We start from the raw sequence: 17,641 nt of genomic DNA, 5'->3' as shown, positions 1-17,641 counted from the left end.
TTTTCAGCAAATATATTAACAATTTCATAGAGACTTTCAATTATGAAACTTCCTGGCAGATTAATACTGTGTGCTGGATCAAGACTCGAACTCATGAAAGGCATAGGTCTCAAGTTCGAGTCTCAGTCTGGCACACAGTTTTAATCTGCCAGGAAGTTTTGTATCAGCCCTCACTCTGCTGCAGAGTGAAAATTTCATTCTGGAGAGTTTTAATTGTATTCTTAAATTTCCACAGTTTTGCCTTTCACAGGCAAGTGCTCTAACAACATATTGTTATGTTTTTATGTATCTCTGGATGGAGAAGTCAAAGAGTTTGTACATGCTATCAGAGATTTTTTGATCTGTGCTGTGGAATGGGAATTCTGTATTAAAAATCAAGATTTGAACAAGTCAATAGTTACAAAGCAGTGCTTAACAAACAAATAAAGAATTACATGAAAAGTGGAATTCATTTGAGGAAATTAGAATTACAAAGAGACAGATGGTGGCTGATATTTACCTTCAGAAGGCAAAATTCCAGTACTGTCAATACACTTATTTAAAACTGAAAAAAATATTCCTAGGTTCCTGAACTATTTGATCCTTAGGGCAAGGCAAGGATCTGATGATACACAAATCCTTCAGACCAATTTCTCTACTGAACTCGGTAAGATATAAGATATTTGAAAAACTATTATGCAAAATACTGCAACATGGGGTCATGCCTCTCCAGTTTTTGTTCTTTAACTGACCTTCAGAATCACATTGCAGTTACTTCTACTATCAGTATTTGTGTAATTTATTTATTTGAAGTTTTTGTTTATTTCCATTATTTGTTTTAGTCCATAGCTTTTCTCGCAAAAGTGGTCCAAGATACAAAAGATTATCGTAAGAATAATGAAAGTGCAAGGAGGAATGACTTCTTGCAATTGGTTTTGGATGCTGCCGCGAAGGAAAATGAAGACATAAAAGAGCAGCGTATCCAGGAATCAGGTAAGCTAACAGTATTATTTGATTTATAGATTTTTTTCAGTGGCTTGATGATTCTACATTCTACTTCATCTACATCTACATGGTTACTCTGCAATTCACACTTAAGTGCCTGGCAGAGGGTTCATCAAACCATTTTCATACTAATTCTCTACCATTCTACTCTCAAATGGCGCGTGGGAAAAAAGAACACCTAAATCTTTTTGTTTGAGCTCTGATTTCTCTTATTTTATTATGATGATCATTTCTCCATATGTAGGTGAGTGTCCATAAATTATTTTCACATTTGGAAGAGAAAGTTGGTGATTGAAATTTCGTAAATAGAGCTCACCACAAAGAAAACCACCTTTGTTTCAGTGACTGCCACCCCAACTCACGTATCATATCAGTGACACTCTCACCCATATTGCACGATAACACAAAATGAGCTGCCTTCCTTGCACTCTTTCGATGTCCTCCGTCAGTCCTACCTGGGTAAGGACCCCATACCATGCAGCAATATTCCAGCAGAGGATGGACAAGTGTAATGTTGGCTGTCTCTTTAGTGGGTTTGATGCATCTTCTAAGTGTTCTGCCAACAAAGCGCAGTCTTTGTTTCACCTTCTGCACAATATTATTTTGTTTCACCTTCTGCACAATATTATCTATGTGGTCTTTCCAATTTAAGTTGATTGTAATTGTAATTCTAGGTATTTAGTCAAATTGATAGTCCTTAGATTTGTGCAATTTATCGTATACCCAAAATTTATCAGATTTCTTTTAGTACCCATGTGGATGACCTCACACCTTTGTTTGTTTAGAGCCAATTGCCACTTTTCACACCACTCAGAAATTCTCTCTACATCATTTTGCAATTGGAATTGATCATCTGATGATTTTTCTAGACGGTAAATTACAGCATCATATGCAAACAATCTAAGGGGGCTGCTCAGATTATCACTTAGATCATTTATGTAAATCAGGAACAGCTGAGGTCCTATGAAACTACCTTGCAGAATGCCAGATATCACTTCTGTTCTACTCGTGATTTACTGTCTATCACTATGAACTGTGACCTCTCTGAGAGGAAATCATGAATCCAGTCACACAACTGAGATACGCACGCAATTTGATTAATAGTTGCTTGTGAGGAACGGTATCAAAATCCTTTGGGAAATGTAGGAATATGGAATTGATCTGAAATCCCTTGATGACAGCACTCATTACTTCATGGGAATAAAGAGCTACCTGTGTTGCGCAAGAACAATATTTTCTGAATCTGTGTCATTTTCTTCAATGTGATTAATAATGTTCGAATACAGTATATGCTCCAAATATTAATGAAAATTGAGGTCGGTAAAAGGGGCTGTAATTCTTTGGGCTACTCCTGTTTCCTTTCTTGAATATTTGTGTGACCTGTGCTACTTTCCAGTCTTTAGGAACAGACCTTTCATCAAGTGAGCAGTTGTATATGATTGCTAAGAAAGGCGTTATTGTGTCTGCGTACTCTGAAAGGAACCTAGTTGGTATACCATCTGGACCGGAAGACTTGCCTTTCTTAAGTGATTTGATTTGTTTCGCAACACCTAAGATATCTACTTTTATGTCACTCGTGCTAAGAGCTGTTCTGGTTTCGAATTCTGGATTATTTACTTTGTCTTCTTTTGTGAAGGAATTATGGAAAACTTTATTTAGTAACTCTGCTTTAGTGGCACCATCATCGGTAACATTTCCATTGCTATTGTGCAGTGATGATATTGACTGTTTTTTGCCACTGGTGTACTTTACATACAACCAGAAGCTCTTTGGGTTTTCTACCACATTTTGAAACAATGTTTCACCATGGAAACTATTAAAAGCATCTTGCACTGATGTCTGCACTAAATTTTGAGCTTCTGTGAAACTTAGCCAGTCCTGGGGATTTTGCATTCTTCTGAATTTGGCATGCTTTTTTTGTTGCTTCTGCAACAGTGTTCTGATGTGTTTGTGTACCATGGTGGATCAGTCCCGTCTCTTATTAACTTATGCGGTATGAATGTATCTATTGCTGTTGATACTGTATCTTTGAATTTGAGCCATATCTGGTCTACACTTACATAATTAGTTTGGAAGGACTGGAGACTCTCTCTTAGGAAGGCATCAAGTGAATTTTTATCTGCTGTTTTAAGTAGATATATTTTGCATTTATTTTTAGTGGTTTTGGTTAATATGGTCTTGAGCCTCGCTACATGGACTTTGTGTTCACTAATCTCTGTATTCGTCATGATGCTCTCTATTAGATCAGGATTATTTGTGGCTAAGAGGTCAAGTGTGTTTTCGCAACCATTTACAATTTATGTGGGCTCATGAACTAATTGTTCAAAGTAATTCTCAGAGAAAGCATTTAGTACAATTTCAGAAGATGTTTTCTGTCCCCCACCGGCTTTGAACACGTATTTTCGCCAACAAATCGAGGGTAGATTGAAATCTCCACCAATTATAACTGTATGAGTGGGGTACTTATTTGTAATGAGATTCAAGTTTTCTTTGAACCATTCAGCTATTATATCATCTACTTGGAGAACAGCAACTGATGGAGTGAAGATCTTTTTCTCCAAACCCCTCCCCTCCCTTTCCACTTCATGCTCTTGGGATTAAAGTTCCAAATATCCCAAAATTTTTCTTTTGGATGTGATGGTTTCCTGTGACACTGTGTAACCATGTTTATCCACATGAAGATCAGTTTTGGAGATCAATGGCTGTATCTTAAAATGAATGCCCAGCTATAAACCAATCCTACATAAAAGACAACTCCCCTATTTTGAAGAGACTTCTTGATACATTTTTATTTTTAACTCCTGGGTCACCCAAAACTTGACTTTATTTGTGCCATAACACACATGTGCACACGCAAAATACTGTTTACAAGAAATCCTCACAGCATGAAATCTGAGGATAGATTTGGGTCATAAACAGTGGGTGATAGTTTCCTGTGACACTGTGTAACCATGTTTATCCATATGATGATCAGTTTTAGAGATCAATGGCTGTATGTTAAAATATATGCACAGATATAAGCCAATCCTGAATAAAAGATAAAGACATTTCACAATCAGAGTCCACACAATAAATTCTAAGCAGGATTATGATGGTGGCTGGTAGATAATACTTTCATCTGAGTCCATACACAGGCATGGTTCAATGTTATGAGGACAATGGGCAATGACTGACATCCAGACAAACTCCTATAAAAACTAATCTGGCAGTAGCCATGCTTATATGGGCAACTGGTTATGGTTAAATGGCAAATGTTTGGAGGCACAGACCACTAGTGGCATTGCTTCCATAGGGTTCTGGTGTCTACCAGTGTGATCCTGCTGACCCATGCTTATAGACAGTGTAGCTAGGTTACACACTGCTGGATTCATTGAGTACGTCATTAACAAATTTTGACTAATCAAAATTATAAACTATTTTACTGATACAAAAAAGTTAACACTTCCTATTGTATACTTATGCACTTTATTGACTGTCCACAGTTTGCTAATACAAAAAGAAATACATTGATCGAAATGTTGGTACATGATGCAAAAATCAAATGCTGATATCCTGCCCTGTGAGCTGAGTCACATACACAGTGTTGTCAGGAACAATGGTTGCAACAAACACCAAATAAATGAGTAGTTCTCAAGTAAGAAGATCATTAAGATCACTGATGAGATGCAGGAAAAGACGTTTGCATTTTTACTGTTCTGTGGCTCTTTGTTGGACAAGTTAAATTCCCTGCTGAGAGACACAAAATGAAGCCAGTCAGCAAGCCTCCATTGAAAATCTAGCAATCATTGAGACTAGTTAAAGATGTAGTAGGTCTTGAAACACCTGTGGTGCACTAAATACCCCAGAGTGTGGCCAGTCTTATGTCAGAAGAACACCATGCACTGTACAAAAATGCAAGATGAATCAAGAAGTAAACAAAAGAATGGTTTTCCTGCATTTTTATTTTCACAGCATCTTTTTACTTTCTATCATAACCATCATCATCACAGCACCATCATTTATGATCCTGGTGCTATTTCTTCCTTCCTGACACTCCTCTCATATTATGTCATCTTCTGAGTCATCCTTGGCATCAGATTCACAGAACTTTCTGAATCCTTTAACCTGAGAGTCTGCTCGAGGCAGTAATGATGTATATTGAAGGTTTCTTTAACTGTCCTCATTATTGAGGGCATGGTATTTTTGAAGAAGCCACTCACTATAAAACTGTCACAGGTTAGTCTTGAAAGGCCTTTTCACAACAACCATTACTTGAAGTTGTGTAATAAAATCAGATTTATTACTAGATCTGTGTTATTCTTTGATATCAGATCCTTAACTTTTTAGATAGGCTGACCTGTGAAAGAATTCAGCACCAACAGTCTGCTTCTGTTAAGCAAATGGCCTAGTACTGTGTTCCAAACAACCATCAGCCAATCTAACATCAGGTTGTTAGTCATCCTTTCCATCTCATGATGTCTGAAGCTAAGATCTTCATCCAGTTTCTCGTTTGATATGGTTTTACTGTGGAGAGCTACATAGGTTGACTTCATCCTGCTGACTTCCAGGGCACTGTTACTCTTTCCTTTTCATTGTCAGGACATCTTATAGGAATAATTTTAATGCCATTCATGTTGAAACATTTAACAGCATAACAAAATAAATGTCTGAACAGTGTTGTCCATGTGGTCTAGAAAGCAGTCATGTAGTTTCCTTAGACTGATTGTATGACACTAAAACACAAGCAGATTTTCATCAAACACTGCAGGCAGTCACCAAAATAGCTGAAACATAAGCCGCAGTATCATCATCATCATCATCATCATCATCCTAATAATCATCATCATGCATCACTCCCATGGTGAATTCTTCACCACATGCTGTTTGAAAATTTCTCTTTATCAGCAGCACCTTCATTTGCATAGCCTTACTTGTACTGAACAACCTGCTGCTATTATTCATGAAATCTTTCCTTTTTGAGCCCATCGAAGTTAAATGTGTAACATTCACATTCTTAATTTATTCTTCATCTGAGGGCAGCAGACATAGAAATGAATCATGTACTGAGATTACTCAACTGCATAAATGTATTGGGTAGACATAATTAGAGTGCAGCTACTCAAGGAGATCCAGTGAGGGCTGTGATTGTCAAATGGCAGTGAAACTTGGTAGATACACTAATGCGTTAATAGAGAACTGATTTACACTGGAAAAAAAATAAAATAAAATAAATAAATAAATAAAATAAAACTAATGGTTCCAATTTGGTGACTGGGTGCAGATCAGGAGATGTGAATATAAGAAAGACATATAGACATGTTCACTTTGCTGAAGTGATGTGTTGCAAGGGTATTTAGGACTGACGGATGATTTTTTTGTCAACTATTGAAGCACATTTATTTTAATGTAGTTTGGAAAGTGGGACAATTTTGACCACCAGGTGCAAATCTGGTGATTTATAGCGTCTCATTAGTGTCCCTGGCACTCATATAGAACAAATTGTGTAAGCGGTAGTTAATAATGAAATCGACACTTGTTTGATATTTTCTACCCATGATACATTCATAATCCTTTACACATTGAAATGTTTTCTGGGTATTTGCATGACAGTTTTCGCTGGGCAGTGTATAACATTAGCCGGAGGATAGCTTGCTAATGTCAGAACACCTTTTCCTGTTTACCTGTGTCTTGCCTTGAAAAAATCTTTCTCTCTCTCTCTCCAAATCAGCATCCAGCTATACTGTGTATGCTTCATATAACTGATTTCTTCACCTATCTGGTGTGTTGCTGAGTACTGAGAACTCAACAACAGACTGCTTCTCTGTACATTATTAAATGAGAGAATTTTTTCTTTTGTAAACCACATATATTAGAATGGCTCTTTAAACACAAGAGACACTTCAGACAGTTCTCTCTCACCTTGACAAGTATATTTCTACGCCATTCACAATGAACTGAGTTATATGAGTGTTCACAGCAGCCCTACTCTGGAACTTGCTTTTTTCTGTGACTTCCTTATGCATTCCATGGAGGCCAGCATAATTCCAAGGTCGGGATTAACGAACAATGAACTAGGAAGATCAGTTTGCAGCAACAGGATATTCAAAAGTCCAGAAACACATTGTGCTCCTAGAAGATCCTCAAGACCAATAAAACCCAGAGTTCAAAGTGACATGTTTTTGTGGGAAAGTAAAGCAACTAACTAATTCCCAGGCCTGGATAAAAACAACTTGCCAAGCCAACTAGTTAAAACAACAGAAGCTGTGGCATCAACTGCAGACTCTTCAGCATCACTTACTCAATCAAATGTGGTAGAGTATACAACTCCAGTTACTGCAACACCAGGCAGTTCGGCAACTCCTCGGACTGTACGGAGCAAGAAGGCACCTCAACAGCTACCTTGACAACTAGACACACAGAAGCCAGGTTTGGTAGTGGATTGAGAAATGCGAGATCACCAAAGAACAGGAACACTTTTAATGCCTGGATCCAGAACTTATGTAAGTGAACCAACTCAGTGCATTTTAAAGGAAGATAATCAGAGTGACCAGTTAAAAATACCACTAAGGCTCATGCACCTAAACATACAGTACCTCAGAAATAAACTTAATATATTACAGGTTTTTGTAAATGAACAGTCACCTCATATAGTAGTGCTAACTGAGCATGGATTAAAATCTGATGAAATTATTTACTGTAAAGTAGAGGGCTACTCCTTAGCAAATAGTTATTGTAGACAGCAACATAAGGGTGATGGTGTGGCAGTTTACATTTGTGAGAATCTCGAGTACAAGAAAATAAACTATCTAGACCAGTACAACAAAGAAGGCTTGATTGAAGTGACAGGCATTGAAGTCCACACCAAAGAGTGTAGAGAGGTTATGAGAAAACATAAAGTCATTGGGATTTATCATCCACCAAAGGCTGATGTAGTTCGCTTCATAGACATATTTAGTAGAGTAGTGGGACGTTGTGGTGCCAGTGACCTAACTATACTTGGTGATCTGAATATTGAGGCAAAATCTTCCAGTTTGTGTAATATGAGGTTAATAGATACTCTTAACCCATATAATCTCATAATTGTAGTAAATAGTGATACCAGGGAAACAAAGTCCACATCTAGCAGAATTGATTACGTTATACTGTGTAAACATATTAAAGACAGTGTTAGGTGCTGGAATATGGATTTTTACTAATCTGACTACAAATGCCAGCTTGTAGAGTATGTAAACACAAGCATCCCAAAAATGACAAAAGTTATTGAAAATAAAAGAATCCTAAAAGAGGGTAACATCCTTGCCCTAAGAAATAAATTAGGTATAGAGGACTGGGATCTGGTTTACCAGACTGAAGGATCTGAAAACAAATGGGCCAAATTCTATGATACTATGCTAAGACACTTTGACAGATGCTGCCCTGTTAAGAAAATTCAAAGAGTGTTCACCCATAAGCAAAGTGCAAAAACCAACAGACTGATACTTACAGCAAATATGATAAAACTCAGGCAAAACAACCGGGACCTGGATGTGTTACACAAGTCAACAAACCTGCAGGTTTTTAAGGCCAAGTACAACAAAGCCAAGAAAATCTTTAAGAAAGAGCTTTCAAATCTAAGAAAACAGATATACAGCAGTGAAATAGCTAAATCAGACAATATAGCCAAGACCTCATGGAGAATTGTAAATCAATTTCACAAAGACACACCAAAGCCAGAAACTGAAATTGTAATTATAAGACATGAAGGAAACACAATTAAAGATCCTAATAAAGTGTGCAATGTTTTCAATATATATATATATATATATATATATATATCTAAAAACAAAGATGATGTGACTTACCAAACGAAAGCGCTGGCACGTCGATAGACGCACAAACAAACACAAACATACACACAAAATTCAAGCTTTCGCAACAAACTGTTGCCTCATCAGGAAAGAGGGAAAGACGAAAGGATGTGGGTTTTAAGGGAGAGGGTAAGGAGTCATTCCAATCCTGGGAGCGGAAAGAGTTACCTTAGGGGGAAAAAAGGACGGGTATACACTCGCAAAGGACGGGTATACACTCGCGCACACACACATATCCATCCACACATATACAGACACAAGCAGACATATTTAAAGACAAAGAGTTTGGGCAGAGATGTCAGTCGAGGCGGAAGTGCAGAGGCAAAGATGTTGTTGAATGACAGGTGAGGTATAAGTGGCGGCAACGTGAAATTAGCGGAGATTGAGGCCTGGTGGATAACGGGAAGAGAGGATATATTGAAGGGCAAGTTCCCATCTCCGGAGTTCTGACAGGTTGGTGTTAGTGGGAAGTATCCAGATAACCCGGACGGTGTAACACTGTGCCAAGATGTGCTGGCCGTGCACCAAGGCATGTTTAGCCACAGGGTGATCCTCATTACCAACAAACACTGTCTGCCTGTGTCCATTCATGCGAATGGACAGTTTGTTGCTGGTCATTCCCACATAGAGCGCTTCACAGTGTAGGCAGGTCAGTTGGTAAATCACGTGGGTGCTTTCACACGTGGCTCTGCCTTTGATCGTGTACACCTTCCGGGTTACAGGACTGGAGTAGGTGGTGGTGGGAGGGTGCATTGGATAGGTTTTACACTGGGGGCAGTTACAAGGCTAGGAGCCAGAGGGTAAGGAAGGTGGTTTGGGGATTTCATAGGGATGAACTAAGAGGTTACGAAGGTTAGGTGGACGGCGGAAAGACACTTTTGGTGGAGTGGGGAGGATTTCATGAAGGATGGATCTCATTTCAGGGCAGGATTTGAGGAAGTCGTATCCCTGCTGGAGAGCCACATTCAGAGTCTGATCCAGTCCCGGAAAGTATCCTGTCACAAGTGGGGCACTTTTGTGGTTCTTCTGTGGGAGGTTCTGGGTTTGAGGGGATGAGGAAGTGGCTCTGGTTATTTGCTTCTGTACCAGGTCGGGAGGGTAGTTGCGGGATGTGAAAGCTGTTTTCAGGTTGTTGGTGTAATGGTTCAGGGATTCCGGACTGGAGCAGATTTGTTTGCCACGAAGACCTAGGCTGTAGGGAAGGGACCGTTTGATATGGAATGGGTGGCAGCTGTCATAATGGAGGTACTGTTGCTTGTTGGTGGGTTTGATGTGGACGGACGTGTGAAGCTGGCCATTGTACAGATGGAGGTCAACGTCAAGGAAAGTGGCATGGGATTTGGAGTAGTACCAGGTGAATCTGATGGAACCAAAGGAGTTGAGGTTGGAGAGGAAATTCTGGAGTTCTTCTTCACTGTGAGTCCAGATCATGAAGATGTCATCAATAAATCTGTACCAAATAATAAAAGTCCTCAATCTTTCCTCTCCCGCATCCACGCCGGCTGTTCAAAGCATCCTCCTACAGGCCAACCGCAAATTAGAACAGCATGCCACCCTCCACCTCAAAAAATTATCCAATCTCCTGGTTTCCCACCTCCGGAAAGGCAACTCACTCACCCTTCACAAGCTTTCCAGCAAACCTCAACCTCCTCTCATTGCACACAAACCAAGTCTCTCCCATCTACTCAATCTCCCAATTCCAGCTCCACTCCCTCCAAAACCTCAAAATTCCAATCAACGCAATCTGGAACCACAACACCCCAATTCAGTAGTTAACCTTTCCTCCAAACCTCTCTCCCAATCCGAAACCTCTGTCCTATCCAAAGGCCTCACCTTCAGCCCCACTCCCAGATTCAACCAAACAGCCCTCGTCAAAGATTTACTGTCCTACACTCATACTCTCTGCTGGAAATATCACTTTGCCGCGAAGAAAAATGATCCTAATCCTACTCCTAATGATCCAACTCCCCCAGACACTATCCAAATTGAGCCCTGCCTGGAACAGTTCCGTCCTCCGTCACAGCGGGACTCACCTCCTCTTCCTCAAAATCACCCTCTCCAAATCTTCCAGGAATTTCTGACTTCCAGCCTTGCTTCTCAATCCTTCTTAAAAAACCTTAATCCTACTCCCAACATCACCACTGCTGAAGCCCAAGCTATCCGTGATCTGAAGGCTGACCGATCCATCGTCATTCTTTCGGCGGACAAAGGTTCCACGACCGTGGTACTTGATCGTCGGGAGTATGTGGCTGAGGGACTGAGTCAGCTTTCAGACAACACCACATACAAAGTTTGCCAAGGTAATCCCATTCCTGATGTCCAGGCGGAGCTTCAAGGAATGCTCAGAACCTTAGGGCCCGTACAAAACCTTTCCCCTGACTCCATCAACCTCCTGACCCCACCGACACCCCGCACCCCTACCTTCTACCTTCTTCCTAAAATTCACAAACCCAATCATCCCGGCCGCCCAATTGTAGCTGGTTACCAAGCCCCCACAGAACGTATCTCTGCCTACGTAGATCAACACCTTCAACCCATTACATGCAGTCTCCCATCCTTCATCAAAGACACCAACCACTTTCTCGAATGCCTGGAATCCTTACCCAATCTATTACCCCCGGAAACCATCCTTGTAACCATTGATGCCACTTCCTTATACACAAATATTCCGCACGTCCAGGGCCTCGCTGCTATGGAGCACTTCCTTTCACGCTGATCACCTGCCACCCTACCTACAACCTCTTTCCTCATTACCTTAGCCAGTTTCATCCTGACCCACAACTTCTTCACTTTTGAAGGCCAGACATACCAACAATTAAAGGGAACAGCCATGGGTACCAGGATGGCCCCCTCGTACGCCAACCTATTCATGGGTCGCTTAGAGGAAGCCTTCTTGGTTACCCAGGCCTGCCAACCCAAAGTTTGGTACAGATTTATTGATGACATCTTCATGATCTGGACTCACAGTGAAGAAGAACTCCAGAATTTCCTCTCCAACCTCAACTCCTTTGGTTCCATCAGATTCACCTGGTACTACTCCAAATCCCATGCCACTTTCCTTGACGTTGACCTCCATCTGTATAATGGCCAGCTTCACATGTCCGTCCACATCAAGCCCACCAACAAGGAACAGTACCTCCATTATGACAGCTGCCACCCATTCCACATCAAATGGTCCCTTCCCTACAGCCTAGGTCTTCGTGGCAAACAAATCTGCTCCAGTCCGGAATCCCTGAACCATTACACCAACAACCTGAAAACAGCTTTCACATCCCGCAACTACCCTCCCGACCTGGTACAGAAGCAAATAACCAGAGCCACTTCCTCATCCCCTCAAACCCAGAACCTCCCACAGAAGAACCACAAAAGTGCCCCACTTGTGACAGGATACTTTCCGGGACTGGATCAGACTCTGAATTTGGCTCTCCAGCAGGGATACGACTTCCTCAAATCCTGCCCTGAAATGAGATCCATCCTTCATGAAATCCTCCCCACTCCACCAAGAGTGTCTTTCCGCCGTCCACCTAACCTTCGTAACTTCCTAGTTCATCCCTATGAAATCCCCAAACCACCTTCCTTACCCTCTGGCTCCTACCCTTGTAACTGCCCCCGGTGTAAAACCTGTCCAATGCACCCTCCCACCACCACCTACTCCAGTCCTGTAACCCGGAAGGTGTGCACGATCAAAGGCAGAGCCACGTGTGAAAGCACCCACGTGATTTACCAACTGACCTGCCTACACTGTGAAGCTCTCTGTGTGGGAATGACCAGCAACAAACTGTCCATTCGCATGAATGGACACAGGCAGACAGTGTTTGTTGGTAATGAGGATCACCCTGTGGCTAAACATGCCTTGGTGCACGGCCAGCACATCTTGGCACAGTGTTATACTGTCCGGGTTATCTGGATACTTCCCACTAACACCAACCTGTCAGAACTCCGGCGATGGGAACTTGCCCTTCAGTATATCCTCTCTTCTCATTATCCGCCAGGCCTCAACCTCCGCTAATTTCACGTTGCCGTCGCTCATACCTCACCTGTCTTTCAACGACACCTTTGCCTCTTTACTTCTGCCTCGACTGACATCTCTGCCCAAACTCTTTGCCTTTACAAATGTCTGCTTGTGTCTGTGTATGTGCGGATGGATATGGGTGTGTGTGCGAGTGCATACCTGTCCTTTTTTCCCCCTAAGGTAAGTGTTTCTGCTCCCGGGATTGGAATGACTCCTTACCCTCTCCCTTAAAACCCACATCCTTTCGTCTTATCCACATATGTGTGGATGGATATGTGCGTGTGTGCGAGTGTATACCTGTCCTTTTTCCCCCATAAGGTAAGTCTTTCCGCTCCCGGGATTGGAATGACTCCTTACCCTCTCCCTTAAAACCCACTTCCTTTCGTCTTCCCCTCTCCTTCCCTCTTCCCGATGAGGCAACAGTTCGTTGCGAAAGCTTGAATTTTGTGTATATGTTTGTGTTTGTTTGTGTGTCTATCGACCTGCCAGCGCTTTCGTTCGGTAAGTCACCTCAGAGGGAAACATTCCACGTAGGAAAAATATATCTAAAAACAAAGATGATGTGACTTACCAAATGAAAGTGCTGGAAGTGCTGGCAGGTCGACAGACACACAAACAAACACAAACATACACAGTCGACCTGCCAGCACTTTCATTTGGTAAGTCACATCATCTTTGTTTTTTATATATATATAGAGTTGTGTAAAATCTGAATATTTGTAATAGGTACAATGTAACACCCAATATTGTGCCTTATTAGGTACAATGGTACATTTGTATCATGTATATGTAATCACATATGTATATATGACTGTACCAAAATTGTAAAAAAATGCTATGACGTCTGCAAAAGATACCAGTTGGTGCCTCCATGCAAAAAAATACAATAAATAAATAAACATAGAAAACATTATGAGAAGCAAGTTTGGTGAAATGTGAGTTGCCGCCAGCTTCACTCCATCCAGTAACAATGCCGTCGCCCTTACCATTCATTCAACATGTACATACAGAAAAACTCCATGCTCAATAGGCATGTCCCACTTTCCAACAAACTTCATTAAATAAATGTGCTTCAGTAGTCAACATTCATCATTCATTAGTCCTAAATACCCTGTGCAGCACATCACTTCAATGACATGGAAACATTTCTATACATCTTTCTTGCATTCACATTGCCAGATTTGCACCCAGTGGCCAAAATTGGAACTAATTTTTTTCTGGCACAAATTGGTTCTGCATTAATGCATTAGAATATCTACAAACTTTTACTGACACATGATAATTACAGCCCACAGTTGACAAATGTGGTAGCTGCACCTTAATTATAATTATCTGGTATTTTACCCCTAGTGACAGTGATGAAGAATGATATAACTTTTTGCTATTGACGTCCCGTAGGAGTGATACCATATAGGCTTGCTATACCTTTATTTTGTGTTTTCTGCTGAATACCAGTTTGATCAGAACTGGTAACAAATAAAATTTTGGTTTATAAGCAGATTTTGATGTTTTGTCTCTTTTAAATATCCTCTTGCTGACAGATGTCACTGTTTTTTATGACATACAATATTGAGCTCAGTTACAATCTCACTGCATTCTGGCGAAATATGTTACTTGTTGAGGCAAATGTAGTCCGCTAGGTGTGATAAACAGAAGATATCTGTGGAGTACATGTCAATGGATAAATAGTTGATGAAATGAGTGAACACATCACTATACTAACCAACACATGGTTGGTGTAGTACAGTTATATGATTTATATTGTCCATTGGTAATGGTCCCAGAGTCCACCAACCACACGATTGCTGAAATTTATAGATAACTTGCAACTTCATCAGCACAGTGTTCATTTGGAAGGGGACGCCACATTATGACATCACAAATGGGCACATATAAGTAATAAAAAGAGAGAGTGAGTAGTCAGTCAGATGGACAGTAGAAACAAATTGAGAAGAGAATTTTGAAATGAGCTGGAGATAATGAGAAATAGCTACGCTCTTATACTGAATCATGGGTGTCTTATAATACAGAAAGACCATAATTTGTTGATTGTCTAAACATTTGAGCCTCTACAGTTACAAGAAATGAACATTAACTAATTGTATCATATGCTAATGTTCAGAAGCAATTGCTCTGCTGGTCATTTTTCAGCATTTGTAAGGCACTTTGAGTAATAAATTAAATAAAGGAGGTGAAACACCAGACTCTCCTTATAAATCAAAATTTGTTACCAGTTATGATCTGTGTTAAATAATTTTGTTACCTTAATTGTTCAAACAATCCCCAGAAGAATCTTTATGTTCACCGAAGCTGCACGATATAACCATGAATAATTTCTTCCTCTTACTTTTGCAAATGCTACATTGTGGAAGCAGTGAATGGATTCACCACTGCTTTTGTTCTTGTACACTATACCAAATATTCGGTCACAGTGCACTACTCTGCAGTGTGGTGATGGCTGGAGTCATGCAAGTACAGATTGATGTGTAAAGGTTTCCTGTAGATGCTACGGCCAAGGCGTATTACATACATCAGTCTGTGCTTGCACACAATCAGATGCCATCACCTGACACAGAAGTACTCTAATAGAAACATTGGTATATGGTGCAAGAATGTTACAGATGCTGATACCATGCTCCGTGAGCTGCGCCACCTACACAAGGTTCTCAGTAACAATGGCTACAACCAACACCAAATAAATGAGTTGCCCTCAAGTTAAGAATCACTGTAAGATCACTAATGAGATGCAGGAGAAGAAGTTTGTATTTTTACTGTTTCGTGGCTCTGTGGTGGGTAAGTTAAACTGCCTGCTGATAGACACAAAATGAAGTCAATTAGCAAGCCTCCGATGTACTAAATACCCCGGAGTGCGGCCAGTCTTATGTCAGACAAAGTGTGTACATTGTTACAAAAATGCAAGAAGAATCAAGGGAGGTTTTATTGCCTATGCTACCCTGAAAAATCTGCTCTAGCTGAGCATGCACTAGAAAGCACTGTATCAAATTTGACAACACTTCTCTCATGGCTTGCTTTGATAGCTTCTGGGATGGTGTAATGAAAAACACATTGAAAAAATACTGTCAACACACTTATTAGAGTTGGTGGACTACAGTTCAGTCTGGTGTGAAATGGGGTCCATCGATTGTGAGTTTGAAGTGGGCACATCAAATATGGAATTCACGTATGCCCCTATTTGGCAATTCAGTCTGTTGGTAAACTCACGTGCGAGCATCACTCTAGGTGAGGTAGGGGCCTTTCTCAGAAGAACGCTTTAGTTGCCCTAAAGGAACGCCAAAAATCAGTTGCCCCTATCCTGTCCAGCAGTGTAGCACAGTGTGTAGTGATTTAAGTTGATTCCATTTGTGCGATTTTAGTGCAAATGTGCACAATGCAAAGAAGAGAGATTTTTGGAGTAAATAGAATTCATTTGCCTCTAATGTAATTACAGCTTGTATTAAAGAGTTGGTGCAAAAAGAACTGTTGTCTAGTATTGTCAGTCCCAAACAAATGGCTTCAATTTGTATAAAAATCAGCCTTGATACAATGGGACACATTGGAAAGAAACATGAAAAATGAAACACATGGTTTACAGGAGTTGCCAAGGAAGTGTGCTAAGAATTTTGGGAGGAAACCCATAATTAAAGACAGCTTTACAAAACTGGTAATTCTGCTGATGATGGAGAACTTTCACATAAATAAAAAAATAGTGCTGACATTACACAAACTACTTATTGCTGTAAAACAAAAAATCAAATTTCATTGGCAGAAAGATATTTCACACAAGACATGGCACGAAATGAGATTTACCTGGAAGAGATTTGTAAGTAAAAGAAAAATTCTGGTAGAGAGAACTGAGCTAATTGACTGGTGATGCAAATAATTGATATAAGTAAGGAAATTAAGAGAGCAACATGGAAATTACTTTGCTGTCAGGGTCCTGGCATTGATGACAATGTGGACAATTTTAATGGAAGCAAGAGGATTACTGTGGTGAATACTGGATCTAATGCGGGGTTTATTTATCATTGTTATCATTTTCAAAATATTTCCAATTGTGCCAGAGCTTTTTCTAGTTCCCAAAAAACTTCTGGAACTTTATCTTTGGGATAGCTTGTAGCTCTTGAATAGCTTGTAGTTCTCTTAGTGATGTGTTTTTAATCTTATTTATACTTCTAAAAGACTGCCCTTCGAGGTTTTCTTTGTTTTTGGAAAGATAAAAAAAAGTCATATGAAGCACATATGGAAACTAGAGCAATACTGTTGTTGTTGTGGCCTTCAGTCCTGAGCCTGGTTTGATGCAGCTCTCAGAGCAATACCTTAGTAGAGCAATATTACGGTATTGTTTTTGGTGCAAAATTTACGAGCATACAATGAAATATGATTAGATTCATTATTGTGGTGCAAAAACCAAGAAATGCTCCATTACAAATCTGTTCTTCTGATTTCTTCATGCAAAAAGTGTTGTAAGTAGTAGTCCTTATCATTCATTTCACCTTGTGGTAAGAACTCATGGTCCACCTGTTGTTAAAAACTATGAGCATAACCTTCACATTGATCACACTCCAATCTTGGCAAGCCAGAATGCTTCCAATTGGACAATTGAGCATAAATTTCAACGTGCTTAGTGTCAACATCATATCCATCAACTCATGTTTTGTCACCTATTATGACCTATTGTTGATTTGATCCAATGACTGCTGAGCATCTTGCATTTGCCATTGTTTTTGTTCATAAATCGTCAGTTTTGGAACATTCCTCCAAAACAGTTTTGTGGCATGAGTCAGCTGATATGCCTCCATCATCAGTGACTTCTCTGACT

General features: G+C 40.2%; 1 protein-coding gene across 3 annotated transcripts in view; it reads left to right on the top strand.

Moving 5' to 3' along the window:
- The window catches only part of LOC124788045 (cytochrome P450 9e2-like), a 124,599-nt gene that overhangs the window by 92,358 nt on the left and 14,600 nt on the right, over positions 1–17,641 (top strand). For all 3 annotated transcript variants that reach the window (XM_047255108.1, XM_047255107.1, XM_047255106.1), the window contains exon 5: positions 822–972. In XM_047255108.1, the coding sequence (XP_047111064.1) occupies positions 822–972 (151 nt within the window). The remainder of the gene's footprint in view (positions 1–821; positions 973–17,641) is intronic.

The sequence above is a fragment of the Schistocerca piceifrons genome, chromosome 3 (assembly GCF_021461385.2).
Source record: "Schistocerca piceifrons isolate TAMUIC-IGC-003096 chromosome 3, iqSchPice1.1, whole genome shotgun sequence".
NCBI lineage: Eukaryota > Metazoa > Arthropoda > Insecta > Orthoptera > Acrididae > Schistocerca > Schistocerca piceifrons.
This window is presented reverse-complemented; position numbering and strand designations above follow the sequence as displayed.